Source organism: Coregonus clupeaformis, chromosome 26 (assembly GCF_020615455.1).
Source record: "Coregonus clupeaformis isolate EN_2021a chromosome 26, ASM2061545v1, whole genome shotgun sequence".
Classification (NCBI taxonomy): Eukaryota; Metazoa; Chordata; class Actinopteri; order Salmoniformes; family Salmonidae; genus Coregonus; species Coregonus clupeaformis.
The window spans coordinates 14,838,355-14,858,901 of NC_059217.1; the positions used below are offsets into that span (position 1 = coordinate 14,838,355).

A 20,547-nucleotide genomic window follows, 5' to 3' on the forward strand; every position below is an offset into this window, starting at 1 on the left:
AGAGAGAAAAAAGCAGAAAGAGAGAACAAGAGACGGAAATAAAGGTGACAGAGTGAGAAAGCAGAACGAGAGACTGAAAGAAAGCAACTAGGAGCAAGAGAGAAAGAAAGCAACGGGAGACAGAGAGAGAAAGCAGGGAGGTCGATAGACTAGAAGAAGCGGAGAGTGAATAGTGAAAAGTACGTTTGTAGGGCCAAGGCGCTGTTCGGTGGTGAGGCAGGCAGACAGGCAGCTAGCACTCAGGACCGTGGTGGATGGATGGTCCTAGTTAGCATAATACTGACAGCATGATGAGAAGGCTGCTGTCAGGGGCCTGCAGACTGCCCACCGAGGGGGCCAGGGCCCGGCGAGGCCAGGGGAGGTGGAGATTAAAGACACGGGGCCTCCCAGCTGACTAGTTAGAGGGGGCCTGATGCAGCACAATTATACGGCGGCATGACAAGCCTGCACGCTCGGCTGGCTGCCTCGGCCATCGCATCGCACCACCACACGCCTTTCAAAACAGTGGTACCGCTCACCTCCGGTCACAAAACAGCAATAAGTCAACTGATGCATTGTTGTACCATCATGATTTATTCCTTTGCTGTTGGGTGCTTGCAGGCGTGCCGCCATGTTCTGCTACACTGGCACAGCGGGATCACTAGCGGCCCTAACACACAGGCAGTCCCCTCTGCCTGGAGCCCACATAATGTATGCAGTGTCTAGTCTCTCTCCCTTGCTCTCTCTCCTCCTCTCTCTCCCCCTCTTCTTCTCTCTATTTCTATCTTTCTCTTTCCTTTTTGTCTCTTTCACCATCTCTCAGAGGGACAGTGGTAGTAGGGGCCAGCTGGAGGCCTCCTCTCTCTCTTCTTTCTACAAACTACTCTTTAAAAGTAATGCCAGGGATGGACTGAGAGAAACACACACACTCCTAATAAAATGGACTGCATTTATGTATCGATGGATGGACAGATGACAAAGGACTGTAAATGATAAAAGGCTTACGGGTGGTCTGCTAAGAAAACAGCCGTCACCCGCGGCTCTGATCATTTACACCCTGTAACCCCCGGAGTCAGTGGGCACGGCTGGGGCTCTGAAGGGCTGACATGCTGAGGGGTGGGGGGAGAATAGAGGTGAGTGGAGGAGAGGGAGAGAGGAGGAGAGAGGGGAAGAGAGGTGAAATTCTCTTAGGGTCGGGTAATTTTCTGGATCCCCCCCCCCGGTTCCGCATTCCGGCCTGCAGTAAGATACCGGAGCAGAACGGTAGAGATAGGAGCATGGATGACATCACTCGTGCTCTCCAGCTCCCTGTCATAAATATTTGGTTCTGCGGTCAGCCACGATAAGCACAGAGAGAAAGACCTCTACAGCAACTATGGCAGAGAGTTAAATACCTAATAACTGATCATTTAGGGCTTGTCGGCCATTAAAACCTAGCAGCTTTAAGACAAACAGTCAAATATAATCCTGGTTTAGTGCTGGCTTTACTGCTTGTCAGAGACTGGAGATAGAGGAGCCGGATGACTGGAGGACCACTGACCTCTGTCTAGTGTGTGTGTGTGTGTGTGTGTGTGTGTGTGTGTGTGTGTGTGTGTGTGCATGCATGCATTCAAACTGTGAACGTTTAGATATTACGTTTGATGTAGTGCTGTAATATTAATGAGGAATGCCATGTTTAAATCAGAAACATAAACCCTAGTTAATATATTGTTCCTTTTAGGCATGAATCTGTAACATACTGTAGTGTATAATGAAGAGGCACTCACAGTGCTAAGCTTGCTTGAGGTAATGATGATGCGTCGTTCGTGCAGCATGCTGGCGTAGAGATGCAGCATATTGTTGACGTCCACCGCCACAAAATACTCTGTCAGGTTCCTCTGGATTGGGGAAACGGGAGAGACAGGACAGTTAGTGACTTTATAACGACACACTTCTGAGCATTAGGGATGTCTCTTTCCTGTAAGTCGAGGACGTAACCATTTTTACAAATTCAGGTCATAGGTTTACGGTATTTCACAGAAAATTAAAATGGACCGCACTCTCCAACTAAAAACATTTCAATAATCCATTTCATTCAACATGCACAATATATTTTGTGCTCTATTTGACAGGGTAAGATCTAGTTCTTGCACGCTGGTAGACCAGAAGGGTAGACTTACACTCTCTGGGATTGTGGGCAAGCCGTTGATATCTGGGGCTATGAAGTAGGAGTGCTGAGGAAACACAAAGCACACAGAGAGAGGACAGGGTCAGCAACGTAGCGCAGCACGCCACTCACAGAGAGAGAGAACACCTTCACTTTGCTCCATGATCTAGGACTCCTCTTCTCCTCGGTCTGTGGGAATTGTTTAGCTTCCGTCTGTACTGACTTAGCTAGGAGGGCAGCACTGACACACACGGCAGCCATGATCCCTATACCCTATAGATTTAAGATGAGATTAACTCTCTGGTGGGAAACCAGGTCTTTATTTCAGCATTAAAGAAAGCACAACCACACAAAGGTTGTTGAGCGGATCAGAGAGCTGCCTGTCTCACTTTGGGGGAGCAGAGCAGGTTGACTGTTTGGATCAAAAAGGCCCGGACTGCACATTAACCACTCTTTACACTTTCAATTTCTCTCTCCCCGTTATGCTTTTCTTTTGATACTTTTTTACCCATATGATGACAGACACACATACAAGTGCATGTGTACATACACAACAAATAACACTCCAAAAAACGAATTAACCCCAGCGTTTTGCCTCCTTAGAAGAGAGCAGAGGCAGAGAACCCACCACCAAGCACTGGTCCAAAACTACAACACCCATAAACCCCATCACCTGGGAAAAGTGACTAAAGCACAGGCAAAACTACAGTACCTACAAACACCCTCTGATGACAATTCACCTAAATGAATGATGTAACCTAATTTCTAATCGCTGATGGCGATAAAATGCGTCTGAGTCACTGTCACATTATTGGCTGCATTGTCAATGTTCCAATGAATAATGTCAAAGAATATTGATGCGGTCACCTCCAGGAATGGTGTCAGTGAGTAGCGTGATGTCTGAATGGTGGGTTATTGTTGCCTTATAAACCCACGGCACAGCATGATCATTGCGCGCACGTGTGTGCGTGTATTCTCCCCAGTTCAGTTCCATCAGTCCCAGGCCCTCGCTGTGTTTGCTTATCTGTTTGTTTTTTTCCCAAGCTATGTTTATATAAAAACATGAAATGTGGGTTAACGGGAAAGGCATCAAGGAGACTTTCTGAGCACAATTGCCTTTGCTTTAAACATGCACCATAAAAGAGACTTTTGATATTCAGAAAGAGAATACAGTAGCATGGAACAACATTAATCATTCACTAAGTTTGATTGTTTTCCAGAGGAGAAGAAACAGACACCAAGGCCCAGGATAGTTTTTTTGGGTGAGATTTAGAAAGATAGCCAGGCTTATTTGGCCAAATTGGAAAGCCTCAGCTCCCATGCGGTTAGTGCAGAAGCAGCGGTTAAAAAATTCGCATCTCTTTCTCCCTCTCCCCTCCCTCCTTTTCCTCCCCGCTCTCTTGTTCACTCACTCTTCTCCTCCTCTCACCGGCTGCTGGCTTGGTGCATCTCTCAGTACTTGCCCAGTGGCTATGTGCAACAGCGCAGTCTTCACAGTGAGAGCGATAGAGAGCAAAACAGAGTTCACACTTGAAAGGGGACAATGATCCGTCTTTTTTTTCTAGGCTGCCATGATAAAAACAAAAATAACTTTTTGTGGAAGATTCTGCTTCATCAATTAAAAATCTAACTTGTGTTTTCTACAGAAAGCAGTTGAACCCTAACCTATCCTCTCGGTGTGTTCTCAATGAACCTTGGTAATGAAAAATAAAAGCATATTGAAAGCGTGCTAGACTAAAAATGACAGAATAAATTATATTTCCCCCCCTCATAATTAATCACAATTCCACTTGTTAACCTTTCTAAGCAATGTATTGATTAGTTAATAAAGGCAACTGGAATAAATTGAACTGTATAATTGTATAACCCCTAGAGACATTAGATATTACAGTGAGGGAGAGGCTAGCTGATTTAATTCATCTAAATAAAGAATAGCGGATCCTTATGGACAACGACTAAAACCCAATACAGTAAAGTATGGGTTAAATACAGAATTATTTTTTTTTACAAAAATGTAACAATAAATAAAAGTAGCTTTTTTGGTCATTGAAAACCTATATTTTTGTTCGTTTTTTGTCCTTAAAACCTATATATATTCCCCATCATTTTAAGGCAGTTATAGAAAAGGAGCAATTAAAAAATGAGTGTTATATTTGTCCAGTAATCCTATATGAGATAGTGTCAGACGTAACTAAAACATGGCCTGTTTGATGGAAAGGCGGTTGTTAGGACATTTCAGCCCACGATAACAAGCAGACATGATGTCACGAGTTACAAAGCCAGAACCCAGAAGCAGACCAGGACAAGGTAAGTTGAAACGAAGGTGAGTGTTTATTTACAAATTCAAGAGTGATGCTGAATAATACCAGGGAACAGAGCGGGCGGCGTTGATTAGTTGTTGGGGGTGCAGTGGTTGATCCAATCATGGCTCGGCAGCCGCCGACCAGCCGGCAGAGGTTGGATGAAGGTTCCGGAGAGTGACTGCAGATGGAACAAAACGGAGGTAAGTGAAACAACAAACCAACAAGGTGCAAAACAACAAAACTAACGCTAGAAGCTCTGAGACTGATACTCTGGTAAACCTACTGTTCACTGCCACCGATCCGGCAGGGAATGGATGTTAGGCCAGAGCCTAAGAAGGGTGATGATCAGGACCAGGTGTGCAGATTGCTGATGGGATGCAGGTGCGGAAATCAAGAGAGCTCCCCCAGCAACGTTGCCCGGCAACAGGCAGGGAGCGTTCCAGAACCCTCGGGAAACTGGAGATCACGAGCAGGAAAAACTAGTACACAAACCGGACCCGACTCAGACTGCCGGGATCGTATTACCCCCCTCCGACGAACGCCACGGGCGGACTCCCGGAGCGCCAGGATGGAGGCGGTAGAAGTCACGGATGAGGTCAGCATCTAGGATCTGTCGCCGCGAATCCAACTCCTCTCTTCAGGACCATACCCCTCCCAGTCCACGAGATACTGGAAACCCCGGCCCCGCCGTCTGGAATCCATGATGCGTCGCACCGTGTAGGCAGGACCACCTCCGATCATCCGAGGAGGAGGAGGAGGAGGCGGAGGAGGCAACAGAGGACTGAGGAAAACAGGCTTGAGGCAGGAGACATGAAAGGTGGGATGGACTCTGAGCGTCCTCGGGAGTTTGAGTCGAACTGCCACCGGATTGATCACCTTCTCCACCACAAACGGACCAATGAACTTCGGTAACAACTTCCTAGACTCAGTCCGTAAAGGAAGATCCCGTGTGCAACCAGACCCTATCTCCGATGGTATAGGTGGGGAGCGGGGATCGGCGACGGTCCGCCTGGAGCTGATACCGGTCCGAAACTCTAAGGAGTGCCTTTCTGGCCCGATGCCAGGTCCGGTGGCAAGCGAATATGGGCCTGAACAGAAGGCACTGAGAGCTCCTTCTCCTGAGAAGGGAACAAGGGAGGTTGGTAGCCATACAGGCACTGGAAGGGAGACATCCCAGTGGCAGATGTAGGGAGAGTATTGTGGGCATACTCAACCCAAGGCAACTGAGAGACCCAGGAGGTGGGGTTGGAAGAGGCCAGACAGCGTAGCGTGGATTCCATCTTCTGGTTGGCTCTCTCCGCCTGACCATTAGATTGGGGGTGAAAACCAGATGTGAGACTGACTGTAGCTCCAATGGCCAAACAGAAGGACTTCCAGACAGCAGAGGTAAACTGAGGGCCACGGTCGGAAAACGATATCACTGGGCAAACCGTGGACCCTGAAAACCTCCCTAACCAGGATCTCGGACGTCTCCGAGGCAGAGGGAAGCTTGGCAATTGGCACAAAGTGGGCGAACTTGCTGAATCTGTCCACGATAGTCAGAACGACCGTGTTCCCCTCAGAGACGGGCAACCCAGTGACAAAGTCCAGGGCCAGATGCGACCATGGTGGCGGGGAATAGGAAGGGGGTGAAGTAGTCCAGAGCTGGGCCGATTGGTACTCTTATTCTGCGCCACACACTGGACAGGCAGCAACATAACCCCGAGTATCCTCGCCGTGGCAGGCCACCAAAAAGCGTCTGCGAAGAAACGCCATCGTCCGAGCCACGCCAGGGTGACAAGCCATCTTGCTGGCGTGGGACCATTTGAGGACCGCAGGACGAACCGACTCAGGCACAAACAACCGACCCGGGTGGACCGTTACAGGACCGGCGCTGCGTCCGAAGGGCCGCCATCACCTCCTCCTCAATCTTCCACCTAACAGCTCCCACGACGCAGTTCCGGGGAGAATTGTCTCGGTCTTGGACCCACTCTCCTCCGTCTTGAGAACATCCGAGACAAGGCGTCCCCTGCCGTTCTTAGATCCAGGTCGGAACGTCAGGGAAAAATTGAATCGTCCGAAAAACAACGACCACCTGGCCTGACGGGAGTTGAGACGTCTAAGCCGATTGCACGTAAGCAAGATTCTTGTGGTCAGTCCAGACAATAAACGGTTGCTCCGCCCCTCAACCAGTGGCGCCACTCCTCCAAGGCAAGTTTCACTGCGAGAAGCTCCCGGTTACCCACATCGTAATTCCTCTCCACGGCGAGGCGCGAGAGTAGTAGGCGCAGGGATGGAGTTTACTGTCCGTGGAGCAGCGCTGGATGGCTGAACTCCCACATCAGACGCGTCCACTTCAACGGCGGACTGACGGGCCGTGTCCGGTTGAGAGAGAATCGGTGCGTTGGTGAATCGCCTCTTCAAATCCAGAAACGCTCGATCCGCCTCGGATTCCACTTGAAGCTCCTGATACTGGAAGTCAAGGCAGTTAACGGAGCGGCCACACGGCTGTAATCCCGGATGAATCTGCGGTAGAAATTGGCAAACCCCAAGAATCTCTGGAGCTGCAATCTCGTACCGGGCTGGGCCCATTCCAGAACCGCTCTAACCTTCTCCTGGTCCATCCTAATCTCTCCCCTGGAGATGATGTACCGAGAAAGGATGTCGTGTGGGCGTGAAACTGCACTTCTCGGCCTTCAACGAACAGGCGATTCTCCAACAATCGCTGCAGAACCTGCCGGACATGCTGGACGGTGGTCGGAGGGTTCCTTCGAAGGATCAGAATGTCATCGAGGTAAACAAACACAAAGAGACCGATCATATCTCTCAGGACGTCGTTCACCATACTCTGGAATACCGCTGGAGCATTGGTCAGTCAAACGGCATCACCTGATACTCGAGTGACCCATCGGTGTTGAAACCCGTCAACCACTCGTCTCCCTCTCTGATCCGGACCATGTGATACGCATTGCGTGGGTCTAGCTTGGTGAACACCGTAGCACCCTGTAAAGAGTCGAAGGCAGAACTCATCAAGGGCAGGGGATACTTGTTCTTGACCGTGATGTCATTCAACCCCGATAATCAATACACGTTCGAAGAGAGCCATCCTTCTTACCCACAAAGAAGAATCCTACCCCAGGGGGTGATGACGAGGGCCAGAACGAGACCAGCAGCTAGGGACTCCTTGATGTAGGTCTCCAAAGCCTCACGTTCAGGGGCGGGAGATACTGTATAACCTTCCCTTGGGGTAGACAGCTCCAGGGAACAGGTTGATGGCACAATCCATATGGTCGGTGGGGGAGGGAGTGACAGAGCCTTCTGCTTGCTGAACACTTCCCCCAAATTGTGATATGTCTCGGGAACCAGGGACAAATCTGGGGGTTTAGCCTCAATCACCTGACTGGGAACCGAATGGGGACAGGCAGTCTTGAGACAGTTAGCATGACAATCAAGGCTCCAACTCGTTACCTTGCCCGTCACCCAATCGAACGTGGGATTGTGTTCCTTCAGCCAGGGGTATCCAAGGACCAGAGGAACATGGGAAGACGGCGGAATGAAGAATGAAATCATCTCCGAATGATTCCCCGACAACAGCATCTTAACACGGTTCAGTCCTCATCGTGATCGTGCCAGACTACTGCCGTTCAGAGTGGTCGCTACAATGGCTTCCGGCAATTGCTCCTTGGAAAGCCCCAGCTGTTCCACCAACTCGGCATCAAGAAAGCTTCCGTCGGCACCTGAATCGATAAAAGCGTTAATCGCTAAGCTCTGATTCCTGTTCACAAGGGTAAGCCGGAAACGGGGTCTGACAGAGGTATTGAGAGGTGACTGGCTGAAACGGCTCGCTAAAAGTCCTCCCAACTGCCGAGCCGCGCCGGTTTGACGACCGCCGGGAACAGGTGGCGAGGTAATGTCCCGAACCACCACAGTAGAGGCAACAGTTAGTCCTACGTCTGAGTTGGCGTTCCTCCTTGGTTAACCGCGTGCCGCCCTACTTGCATTGGTTCAGAATCGGGAGACAGGACCTCTCCACTAATCCTGTGTGGTGGACGATGATCGACGTATTCTGGTTCAATCCCGACCCGACTGGAACCTGAGAAGCTGATCGATTGGGCCGGGCCCCATTGCTTCTCCCCCTCCTTCGCCTCGGACTCGATTATCCACCCGAATAGACAAGGCTACCAAGCTGTCCAGGTCACTGGCTCCGGATAGGAGATCAACTCATCCTTGAGCTGCTCCGACGGACCCTGGTAAAAGGCCGCTTGCAGAGACTCCTCATTCCACCCACTCTCCACAGCCAACGTCTTGAACTCGATCACGAAGTCGGCCACGCATGCGAGTTCCTTGGTGAAGCGAAAACAGGCGCGCGTCCCTCCCTCGGACGGAATGGTCGAAGAGCTTCCTCATCTCGGCCGTGAACCCCTGGTATGAAGCCATGCAGGTGTCTTGTCCGTTCCCAAACGGCTGAAGCCCACTCCAGCGCTCGACCACGCAGCAACTCAATCACAAAGGCTATCCTAGCCTTGTCTGTGGCATAAGAGTAGGGCTGTAGATCGAACACTAACCCACACTGCATAAGGAAAGAACGGCATCTTCCCAGCTCCCCTCATATTTATCCGCGTGGAACCTTGGGCTCACGGAAGGACACAGCTCCAGACGCGGACGAGATGGGTGAAACCGGTAGTGGATCCTCCACCGGAAACTTGCGCTGGTTCTGGACCTCCGTCAGACCGGTAGAAAGGTTCCGAACTGCCAACGTGATCTCCTGTAGCTCCGTGCTATGATGGCCCAACATCTTCTCCTGATGGGTAATGGCATGGCGAACAGAGTCCAGGTCCGCTGGGTTCATTACTGGCCGGATCGTTCTGTCACGAGTTACAAAGCCAGAACCCAGAAGCAGACCAGGACAAGGTAAGTTGAAACGAAGGTGAGTGTTTATTTACAAATTCAAGAGTGATGCTGAATAATCCAGGGAACAGAGCGGGCGGCGTTGATTAGTTGTTGGGGGTGCAGTGGTTGATCCAATCGTGGCTCGGAAGCCGCCGACCACCAGGCAGAGGTTGGATGAAGGTTCGGACGAGTGACTGCAGATGGAACAAAACGGAGGTAAGTAAACAACAAACCAACAAGGTGCAAAACAACAAAACTAACGCTAGAAGCTCTGAGACTGATACTCTGGTAAACCTACTGTTCATGGCTAACGATCCGGCGGGGAATGGATGTTAGAGCCAGAGCCTAAGAAGGGTGATGATCAGGACCAGGTGTGCAGATTGCTGATGGGATGCAGGTGCGGAAATCAAGAGAGCTCCCGCCTAGCAACGTTGCCCGGCAACCAGGCAGGAGCGTTCCAGAACCCTCGGGAAACTGGAGATCACGAGCAAAAAAACTAGTACACAGACCGGACCCGACTCAGACTGCCGGGATCGTTACACATGATGAGTTGCGAAAGCGCCCATTAGGCTAACAGACATCCAGTTAAGACCCGGACCCGTTAACCGTTAACCTCTCTCTGACGCCCTCTGGCGGCATTTTCTAAATGACACATTGTATTGTATACTACCCTCAAAGTACATTTCGGTTTCAAAACTATAAGTCCTACAAACACATGCTTAGTACTGTTAGAAAGGTAAGAAATTAAGGATTATGATAAAGGTTCCAAAAAACCCAGAAATGTACTTTTTTTGTATTGTCCCTATGTTGGGGAGTAAGAGCTAAAATTACTGTTGCAAAATTATAAAAATAATAATTTACAAAATATATATTTTACCTAATGGTGGTGCTCTAAACATGCGCAAACACAGCCATTTTAAAAGCGCAGGGCTTTTGCAACGTGCCATTTAAAAAATATGTCTTACAGGAATGATATATACTGAACAAAAATGTAAACGCAACATGTAAAGTGTTGGTCCCATGTTTAATGAGCTGAAATAAAAAAATCCCAGACATTTTCCATACGCACAAAAAGCTTATTTCTCTCAAACTGTGCACAAATTTGTTTATATCCCTGTTAGTGAGCATTTCTCCTTTGCAAAGATAATATATCCACCTGACAGATGTGGAATATTAAGAAGCTGATTAAACAGCATGATCATTACACAGGTGCACCTTGTGCTGGGGACAATTAAAACCCCTTTTAAATATGCAGTTTTGTCACACAACACAATGCCACAGCGTTCAATTGGCATGCTGACTGCAGGAATTTCCACCAGAGCTGTTGCCAGATAATTTAATGTTAATTTCTCTACCATAAGCTGCCTCCAACGAATTTGTCAGTACGTTCAACCGGCCTCACACCTGCAGAACACGTGTAACCACGCCAGCCCAGGACCTCCACATCCGGCTTCTTCACCTGTGGGATCGTCTGAGGGTGGGTGGGGGGATGCTGAGGAGCATTTCTGTCTGTAATAATGTCCTTTTGTGGGGAAAAACTCATTCTGATTGGCTGGCCCTGGCTCCCCAGTGGGTAGGCCTGGCTCTTGGCCACTTGAAACCAGTTGCGACTGGTTTGGGTAGTGAGTCACTGTGCCAAAATGGCTGAACGGATTTTAAAGCCTGACATCTTAAAATGACCTAGCAATCAGGAAACTTCAAACTTCTTTTCCCATTCACTTTTCATATTGTAAACAATGAGCTACATCAATGGCGCATGAGGAGGATGCATACAAGGTAATGTGGATGGAGAAGGAAATGTATTGCTTTACAACGACCATCAGGGTGTACCCTTTCCATGCATACTAAATGTTTGTACTTTTGGTGACTTGACCTACATTGCATACTCTATGAATATGACCATATAGCGTATGATTTATGGCCAGCTGGAAAACTCGCTGGACCCGGTACCAACCACTCAGAGTTTAACAGCTTAACACCACTTGTGTTTCTAAACAAAGTGTCAGCCCCGTCTCCTCACCTATCTCACTACTCTTCCTCCTCTCTTCCTTATCCAAGCTCTCCTCTAACGCACTCTCATCTCGCCACTCTCTTTTCTCTAACCTCCAATCTGTCTTCACACCGATATCGCCCCTCTTTCCTTCTCTCCTCTCCCATCTCTATTCTCTCCCCCCCTCCGTTTTCCCCCCTCCCTCTGCTCTCCAATGTACAGCTCAAGTGGACCCACTGTACTTACCACACTCAGGTTGACTGGGGTGAAGGGCTTTGGCACCGGCAGACTGTACAGTGACTTCAGCATGTCATTCAGCTCATTCTCCTTAGAACACAAAACAAATTTCACACAATAAGAATTACAAAAACTATACAAATGTAAAATCATGTGCCATATATACACTGCTCAAAAAAATAAAGGGAACACTTAAACAACACATCCTAGATCTGAATGAATGAAATCATCTTAAATACTTTTTTCTTTACATAGTTGAATGTGCTGACAACAAAATCACACAAAAATTATCAATGGAAATCAAATGTATCAACCCATGGAGGTCTGGAGTTGGAGTCACCCTCAAAATTAAAGTGGAAAACCACACTACAGGCTGATCCAACTTTGATGTAACGTCCTTAAAACAAGTCAAAATGAGGCTCAGTAGTGTGTGTGGCCTTCACGTGCCTGTATGACCTCCCTACAACGCCTGGGCATGCTCCTGATGAGGTGGCGGATGGTCTCCTGAGGGATCTCCTCCCAGACCTGGACTAAAGCATCCGCCAACTCCTGGACAGTCTGTGGTGCAACGTGGCGTTGGTGGATGGAGCGAGACATGATGTCCCAGATGTGCTCAATTGGATTCAGGTCTGGGGAACGGGCGGGCCAGTCCATAGCATCAATGCCTTCCTCTTGCAGGAACTGCTGACACACTCCAGCCACATGAGGTCTAGCATTGTCTTGCATTAGGAGGAACCCAGGGCCAACCGCACCAGCATATGGTCTCACAAGGGGTCTGAGGATCTCATCTCGGTACCTAATGGCAGTCAGGCTACCTCTGGCGAGCCCCCAAAGAAATGCCACCCCACACCATGACTGACCCACCGCCAAACCGGTCATGCTGGAGGATGTTGCAGTCAGCAGAACGTTCTCCACGGCGTCTCCAGACTCTGTCACGTCTGTCACATGTGCTCAGTGTGAACCTGCTTTCATCTGTGAAGAGCACAGGGCGCCAGTGGCGAATTTGCCAATCTTGGTGTTCTTTGGCAAATGCCAAACGTCCTGCACGGTGTTGGGCTGTAAGCACAACCCCCACCTGTGGACGTCGGGCCCTCATACCAACCTCATGGAGTCTGTTTCTGACCGTTTGAGCAGACACATGCACATTTGTGGCCTGCTGGAGGTCATTTTTGCAGGGCTCTGGCAGTGCTCCTCCTGCTCCTCCTTGCACAAAGGCGGAGGTAGCGGTCCTGCTGCTGGGTTGTTGCCCTCCTACGGCCTCCTCCACGTCTCCTGATCTACTGGCCTGTCTCCTGGTAGCGCCTCCATGCTCTGGACACTACGCTGACAGACACAGCAAACCTTCTTGCCACAGCTCGCATTGATGTGCCATCCTGGATGAGCTGCACTACCTGAGCCACTTGTGTGGGTTGTAGACTCCGTCTCATGCTACCACTAGAGTGAAAGCACCGCCAGCATTCAAAAGTGACCAAAACATCAGCCAGGAAGCATAGGACCTGAGAAGTGGTCTGTGGTCACCACCTGCAGAACCACTTCTTTATTGGGGGTGTCTTGCTAATTGCCTATAATTTCCACCTGTTGTCTATTCCATTTTCACAACAGCATGTGACATTTATTGTCAATCAGTGTTGCTTCCTAAGTGGACAGTTTGATTTCACAGAAGTGTGATTGACTTGGAGTTACATTGTGTTGTTTAAGTGTTCCCTTTATTTTTTTGAGCAGTATATATATATATATATATATATAAGTACCAGTCAAAATATTGGACACACCTACTCATTTAAGGGGTTTTCTTTATTTTTACTATTTTCTAAATTGTAGACTAATAGTGAAGACATCAAAACTATGAAATAACACACATGGAATCATGTAGTAACCAAAAAGGTGTTAAACAAATCAAAATATATTTTATATTTGAGATTATTCAAAGTAGCCACCCTTTGCCTTGATGACAGCTTTTCACACTCTTGGCATTCTCTCAACCAGCTTCATGAGGTAGTCACCTGGAATGCATTTCAATTAACAGGTATGCCTTCTTTGAAGTTAATTGGTGGAATTTATTTCCTTCTTAATGTGTTTGAGCCAATCAGTTGTGTTGTGACAAGGTAGGGGGGGTATACAGAAGATAGACCTATTTGGTAAAAGACCAAGACCATATTATGGCAAGAACAGCTCAAATAAGCAAAGATAAATGACAGTCCATCATTACTTTAAGACATGAAGGTCAGTCAATACGGAACATTTCAGGAACTTTGAAAGTTTCTTCAAGTGCAGTGGCAAAAATCATCAAGCGCTATGATGAAACTGGCTCTCATGAGGACCACCACAGGAAAGGAGACCTAGAGTTACCTCTGCTGCAGAGGATAAGTTCATTAGAGTTACCAGCCTGAACTACAGCCAAAAGAAATGCTTCTCAGAGTTCAAGTAACAGACATATCTCAACATCAACTGTTCAGAGGAGACTGCGTGAATCAGGCCTTCATGGTCGAATTGTTGCAAAGAAACCCCTACTAAAGGACACCAATAATAAGAAGAGACTTGCTTCGGCCAAGAAACACGGGCAATGGACATTAGACCGATGGAAATCTGTACTTTGGTCTGATGAGTCCAAATTTGAGATTTATTCAGGTGAACGGATGATCTCCGCATGTTTGGTTCCCACCGTGAAACATGGAGGAGGAGGTGTTTTGGTGTGGGGGTGCCTTCCTAGTGATTTATTTAGAATTCAAGGCACACTTAACCAGCATGGCTACCACAGCATTCTGCAGCGATACGCCATCCCATCGGTTTGCGCTTAGTGGGACTATCATTTGTTTTTCAACAGGACAATGACCAAACACACCTCCAGGCTGTGTAAGGGCTATTTGACCAAGAAGGAGGGTCATGGAGTGCTGCATCAGATGACCTGGCCTCCACAATCACCCGACCTCAACCCAATTGAGATGGATTGGGATGAGTTGGACTGCAGAGTGAAGGAAAAGCAGCCAACAACTGCTCAGCATATGTGGGAACTCCTTCAAGACTGTTGGAAAAGCATTCAAGGTGAAGCTGGTTGAGAGAATGCCAAGAGTGTGCAAAGCTGTCATCAAGGCAAAGGGTGGCTACTTTGAAGAATCACAAATATAAAACACTTTTTTTGGTTACTACATGATTCCATATGTGTTATTTCATAGTTTTGATGTCTTCACTATTATTCTACAATGTAGAAAATAGAAAAAATAAAGAAAGCCCTTGAATGAGTAGGTCAAATCAAATCAAATCAAATTTTATTGGTCACATGCGCCGAATACAACAGGTGCAGACATTACAGTGAAATGCTTACTTACAGCCCTTAACCAACAGTGCATTTATTTTAAACAAAAAAGTAAGAATAAAACATCAACAAAAAGTGTTGAGAAAAAAGAGCAGAAGTAAAATAAAGTGACAGTAGGGAGGCTATATATACAGTAAAATAAAGTGACAGTAGGGAGGCTATATATACAGGGGGGTACCGTTGCATAGTCAATGTGCGGGGGCACCGGCTAGTTGAGGTAGTTGAGGTAATATGTACATGTGGGTAGAGTTAAAGTGACTATGCATAAATACTTAACAGAGTAGCAGCAGCGTAAAAAGGATGGGGTGGGGGGGCAGTGCAAATAGTCCGGGTAGCCATGATTAGCTGTTCAGGAGTCTTATGGCTTGGGGGTAGAAGCTGTTGAGAAGTCTTTTGGACCTAGACTTGGCACTCCGGTACCGCTTGCCGTCAGGTAGCAGAGAGAACAGTCTATGACTAGGGTGGCTGGAGTCTGACAATTTTGAGGGCCTTCCTCTGACACCGCCTGGTATAGAGGTCCTGGATGGCAGGGAGCTTTGCCCCAGTGATGTACTGGGCCGTACGCACTACCCTCTGTAGTGCCTTGCGGTCAGAGGCCAAGCAGTTGCCATACCAGGCGGTGATGCAACCAGTCAGGATGCTCTCGATGGTGCAGCTGTAGAATTTTTTGAGGATCTGAGGACCCATGCCAAATCTTTTTAGTCTCCTGAGGGGGAATAGGCTTTGTCGTGCCCTCTTCACGACTGTCTTGGTGTGTTTGGACCATGATAGTTCGTTGGTGATGTGGACACCAAGGAACTTGAAGCTCTCAACCTGTTCCACTACAGCCCCGTCGATGAGAATGGGGCGTGCTCAGTCCTCTTTTTTTTCCTGTAGTCCACAATCATCTCCTTTGTCTTGGTCACGTTGAGGGAGAGGTTGTTGTCCTGGCACCACACGGCCAGATCTCTGACCTCCTCCCTATAGGCTGTCTCATCGTTGTCGGTGATCAGGCCTACCACTGTTGTGTCGTCGGCAAACTTAATGATGGTGTTGGAGTCGTGCCTGGCCATGCAGTCATGGGTGAACAGGTATGTCCAAACTTTTGACTGGTACTGTATATATTACTTATAACGAAACAAAAATGCACAAACACACAAAAATGTAATCTGAAATTGTATGTCAACTCATGAGTGATTTGAGAAGGCGCTGACGGTGTGGCTGGCAAGTAGCTGGGAGCAGGGCGCTGGGGCCTAGAAGCTGAGTGTGTTCCTCCGAGGGGTTAGAAACATCCGTCTGACACACAGCGTTTAACGAGCGGCAAGGAGGAGGTTAAGAAACAGAGGGAGAGCGCTGTGTCCGGCCACAGCAGAGGATCGTTAACTCAGTGCTTATTTAGGGACTACTGTAGAAGGGCTGGGAGCTGATGGGTAATTACCCAGAAGTCTGTGCTCCAGAGAGAGATCAGGCTGGCCACTAAACAGGCACCATTATCACACATCTTTTACTGGATGAACTCACTGAATAATTTGGCTAGTTACTGTTATAATATTACAGAGTAGGGTATCATTGGGATAGAGGTTGCTAAGACATAATTACATAGTCACTCAGACCGGTTACTAAGACCAAGACAAAGGTTATTATTTCTGAAAAATATTTTGGCTTCAGAGAATTTCTGTCTCTTCTGATTGCCAGTTTTTGACGGTGGAACTTTAACATTAATGTGTGTGCTTGTGCGTGACTGTGTGTGTGAAACGGTGTGTGTGTGTGTGTGAGTGTGTGTGTGATAGACAGTGAGAGAGTGTGAGATTGAACAGCCTCCTGTCACGAGAGGCTGAATGCTCACACGCATGGTCAGTAACCGGGCTGAGCCTGAGGAAACACTTAATTTACTCCTGGCTCTAAACCCTCATCGCTACGGTCTCCCCTCGTCTGTCAACATCCCTCCACCGCCTTGCGTCGGCAGGGTAAATATAAACCAAATCATGCAGTCATCCAACATTTACACACACACGTCCCTCATCTATCTCTTACTGAATCCCTCCCTCGCCTCTCTCGCTCGCTCTCTCTCCGCTTCAGAGCAGAAATAAAGATGAACACAGAAATGTTCACACAAACAAAGGACTTATTCTTTTACAGAAAATAGCCTTTATACTTGTCCTCTCCTTTTGTTTTTACTGAAAATGACATCTGTCAAAGAAATCCATCCTTAAATTAATTTACAGTACTGTACTTCAGTTCAAATCAAATACAGTACTGTGTCTGTGAAATATAAAGACATTGACATTTTAGAAGCAATATAGAAGAGATTATTTTATTGTAAATATGAATATATAAAATATATTAAAGAGTAATATATATATATATATATATATATATATATATATATATATATATATATGTCGCTCTGGATAAGAGCGTCTGCTAAATGACTAAAATGTAATGTAAATGTATATGCATTATACAATAATTATGTATGTATAAAAGATACATTAAAGATGCTAAAAGCAAGAGAGCAGGCTAATGACTGCCTGAGCTCTGATTGGTTGAAGCGTTGTGTGACATGTTCTGCTTCCTGTTCCCCCTGAACATGCGCCTGTGTGTGCTGGCGTATGGGCACACGTGTGTGTGTGTGTTGGGGAGGCTCTGTCCCCTTCACCCCTCTCTCAGCATAGTTGCTTGGAGGAAGCAAAGCTACATGACAGCACACTGATGGCACTCCTTAGACCCAGCTCCCAACCACTACCTTCCTCTCTTCCCACCCTCTCTCCGTCTCCCTCTCCCCCGTTTCTCTCACTCTGATCTAAACACTGCCTCATCAACTCCACTCTACGCTAGCTGCACATTTTTGCCATTTATTTTATACATTCCCTGAATTTCTTTCCCTTTGTTACTGAAATAGTTTAGCAAAGTATGTGTGTATTACTAAACGGTTTGTTGTTTTCCAGTAAATCATTAGGAGCTGACTTCTAGCTCTAGATCAGCATTTGGTCTGTGAAATGTCAACATCGCTGCCTCAAAAAACTCAGAGCCAAACCTGACTCTCTCTCTCTCCCAGCTCAGCCCCATTTACACTACCGTTCAAAAGTTTGGGGTCACTTAGAAATGTCCTTGTTTTCGAAAGAAAAGCAATTTTATTGTCCATTAAAATAACATCAAATTGATCAGAAATACATTGTAGACATTGTTAATGTTGTAAATGGCTATTGTAGCTGGAAACGGCAGATTTTTTATGGAATATCTACATAGGCGTACAGAGGCCCATTATCAGCAACCATCAGTCTTGTGTTCCAATGGCACGTTGTGTTTGCTAATCCAAGTTTATCATTTTAAAAGGCTAATTGATCATTAGAAAACCCTTTTGCAATTATGTTAGCACAGCTGAAAACTGTTGTGCGGATTAAAGAACCAATAAAACTGGCCTTCTTGAGACTAGTTGAGTATCTGGAGCATCAGCAATTGTGGGTTCGATTACAGGCTCAAAATAGCCAGATACAAATAACTTCCTTCTGAAACTCGTCAGTCTATTCTTGTTCTGAGAAATGAAGGCTATTCCATGCGAGAAATTGCCAAGAAACGGAAGATCTCGTACAACGCTGTGTACTACTCCCTTCACAGAACAGTGCAAACTGGCTCTAACCAGAATAGAAAGAGGAGTGGGAGGCCCCGATCCACAACTGAGCAAGAGGACAAATAGATTAGAGTGTCTAGTTTGAGAAACAGGCGCCTCAACTGGCAGCTTCATTAAATAGTACCCGCAAAACACCAGTCTCAACATCAACAGTGAAGAGGCAACTCCGGTATGCTGACCTTCTAGGCAGAGTTGCAAAGAAAAAGCCATATCTCAGACTGGCCAATAAAAATAAAAGATTAAGATGGGCAAAAGAACACAGACACTGGACAGAGGAAGATTGGAAAAAAGTGTTGTGGACAGACGAATCAAAGTTTGAGGTGTTCGAATCACAAAGAAGAACATTTGTGAGACGCAGACCAAATGAAAAGATGCTGGGGGAGAGCTTGATGCCATCTGTCAAGCATGGTGGAGGCAATGTGATGGTCTGGGGGTTCTTTGGTGGTGGTAAAGTGGGATATTTGTACAGGGTAAAAGGGATCTTGAAGAAGGAAGGCTATCACTCCATTTTGCAACGCCATGCCATACCCTGTGGACTGCGCTTGATTGGAGCCAATTTCCTCCTACAACAGGACAATGACCCAAAGCACAGCTCCAAACTATGCAATAACTATTTCGGGAAGAAGCAGTCAGCTGGTATTCTGTCTATAATGGAGTGGCCAGCACAGTCACCGGATCTCAACCCTATTGAGCTGTTGTGGGAGCAGTGCCCATCAAGCCAATCCAACTTGTGGGAGGTGCTTCAGGAAGCATGGGGTGAAATCTCTTCAGATTACCTCAGCAAATTAGAAACTAGAATGCCAAAGGTCTGCAAGGCTGTAATTGCTGCAAACTGAGGATTCTTTGACGAAAGCAAAGTTTGAAGGACACAATCATTATTTCTAACCTAGTCAATGACTACATTTCCTATTCATTTTGCTATATTTCCTATTCAAATTCATTTAATATACGTTTTCATGGAAAACAAGGACATTTCTAAGTGACCCCAAACTTTTGAACGGTAGTGTACAAAACAGACAGAACACTGCTAACAGCTTACAACAACATGGCTCTTACAACCAGCTACTGTACATACAACCGTAAACTGCTACTGTGTGCAAAACAAGATCATGCCCAACAGAAGCTGATGAAAATAAGTCTATTGTTGGTTGGTGACTTCTGCCACATTACCGGAACAAAATACATTTTTGGAGAGTATTCGATTTCTTGTACCTCAATATCAGGTTTGTTCATCCGGAGTCTTATTAAATGTCCTAAAGCGTGTACAGAGATGTGAAGGCTGTCTCACCTGGTTTTTGGTTAGGTAATCTGCTAGCGTGTTCAGGAGCTTGTAGTAGATCTCAAACCAGGGGAGATAACTGCAAGAGAGAAAGAACACAACATACACGTTTACAATCAATCCATAATTCTAATTAATATTCTACTATTTTGCCATAATTCACAACAAGAAATAAAAACACAAATATTTCAATTCAACTGTTTTTTTTTTTTTTTTTACAGCCATTTATTGCCCTACTACTATGGTTAAAATATCTATAGGCCTACAATATACTGTAAATACTGTCGAATACCATTTTAATTACGACATTCTTCGTATTTTGGGCTATTTGCAGGGGAGGGAGAGAGGCAGACTTTAGTTTTAAAGGTGGTGGTTTGGGGAGGTAGAGGGGCAGGCTTTAGTTAAGGTGGTGGGTTGGGGAGGTAAACACGGGAGGTAGAGACTGGCTTTAGTTTCTTCAACCCAACATGACTGGGCCAACGAGAGCTGTGGTAGAGGAGGACGAGGAGGGATGCCATGGTTTCCAAGCCAACACTCAGATGCACAGAGAGAGAAAAGCACTACCCACTGCCCCTTTTCACTATTTTTTCTCTCATTCCTTCTGGTTCTTCTTTATCAAATTAATGTTAAATAAATGAAATTAACAAACTACAAATAATTTATACTGTAGTGTTTGTGTTATAGCAAATCACAAAATACACCCACCAGAAGCCAAATGCATCTGCAACATGGCTTTCTTTATACGGTTGACATATTCTTGGCGGAGTTAATTGACTTCCTTTAGAGGTGGAATATGGCCAACATTTTGTTTTGGCTTGAAG

General features: G+C 46.7%; 1 protein-coding gene across 2 annotated transcripts in view; it reads right to left on the minus strand.

Annotated features, from left to right (window-relative positions):
• The window catches only part of LOC121540413 (DENN domain-containing protein 1B), a 174,256-nt gene that overhangs the window by 65,513 nt on the left and 88,196 nt on the right, over positions 1 to 20,547 (minus strand). For both annotated transcript variants that reach the window (XM_041849264.2, XM_041849263.2), the window contains exons 6-9: positions 19,736 to 19,805; positions 11,534 to 11,614; positions 2,139 to 2,192; positions 1,746 to 1,856 (exon numbers count right to left, since the gene is read on the minus strand). In XM_041849264.2, the coding sequence (XP_041705198.1) occupies positions 1,746 to 1,856; positions 2,139 to 2,192; positions 11,534 to 11,614; positions 19,736 to 19,805 (316 nt within the window). The remainder of the gene's footprint in view (positions 1 to 1,745; positions 1,857 to 2,138; positions 2,193 to 11,533; positions 11,615 to 19,735; positions 19,806 to 20,547) is intronic.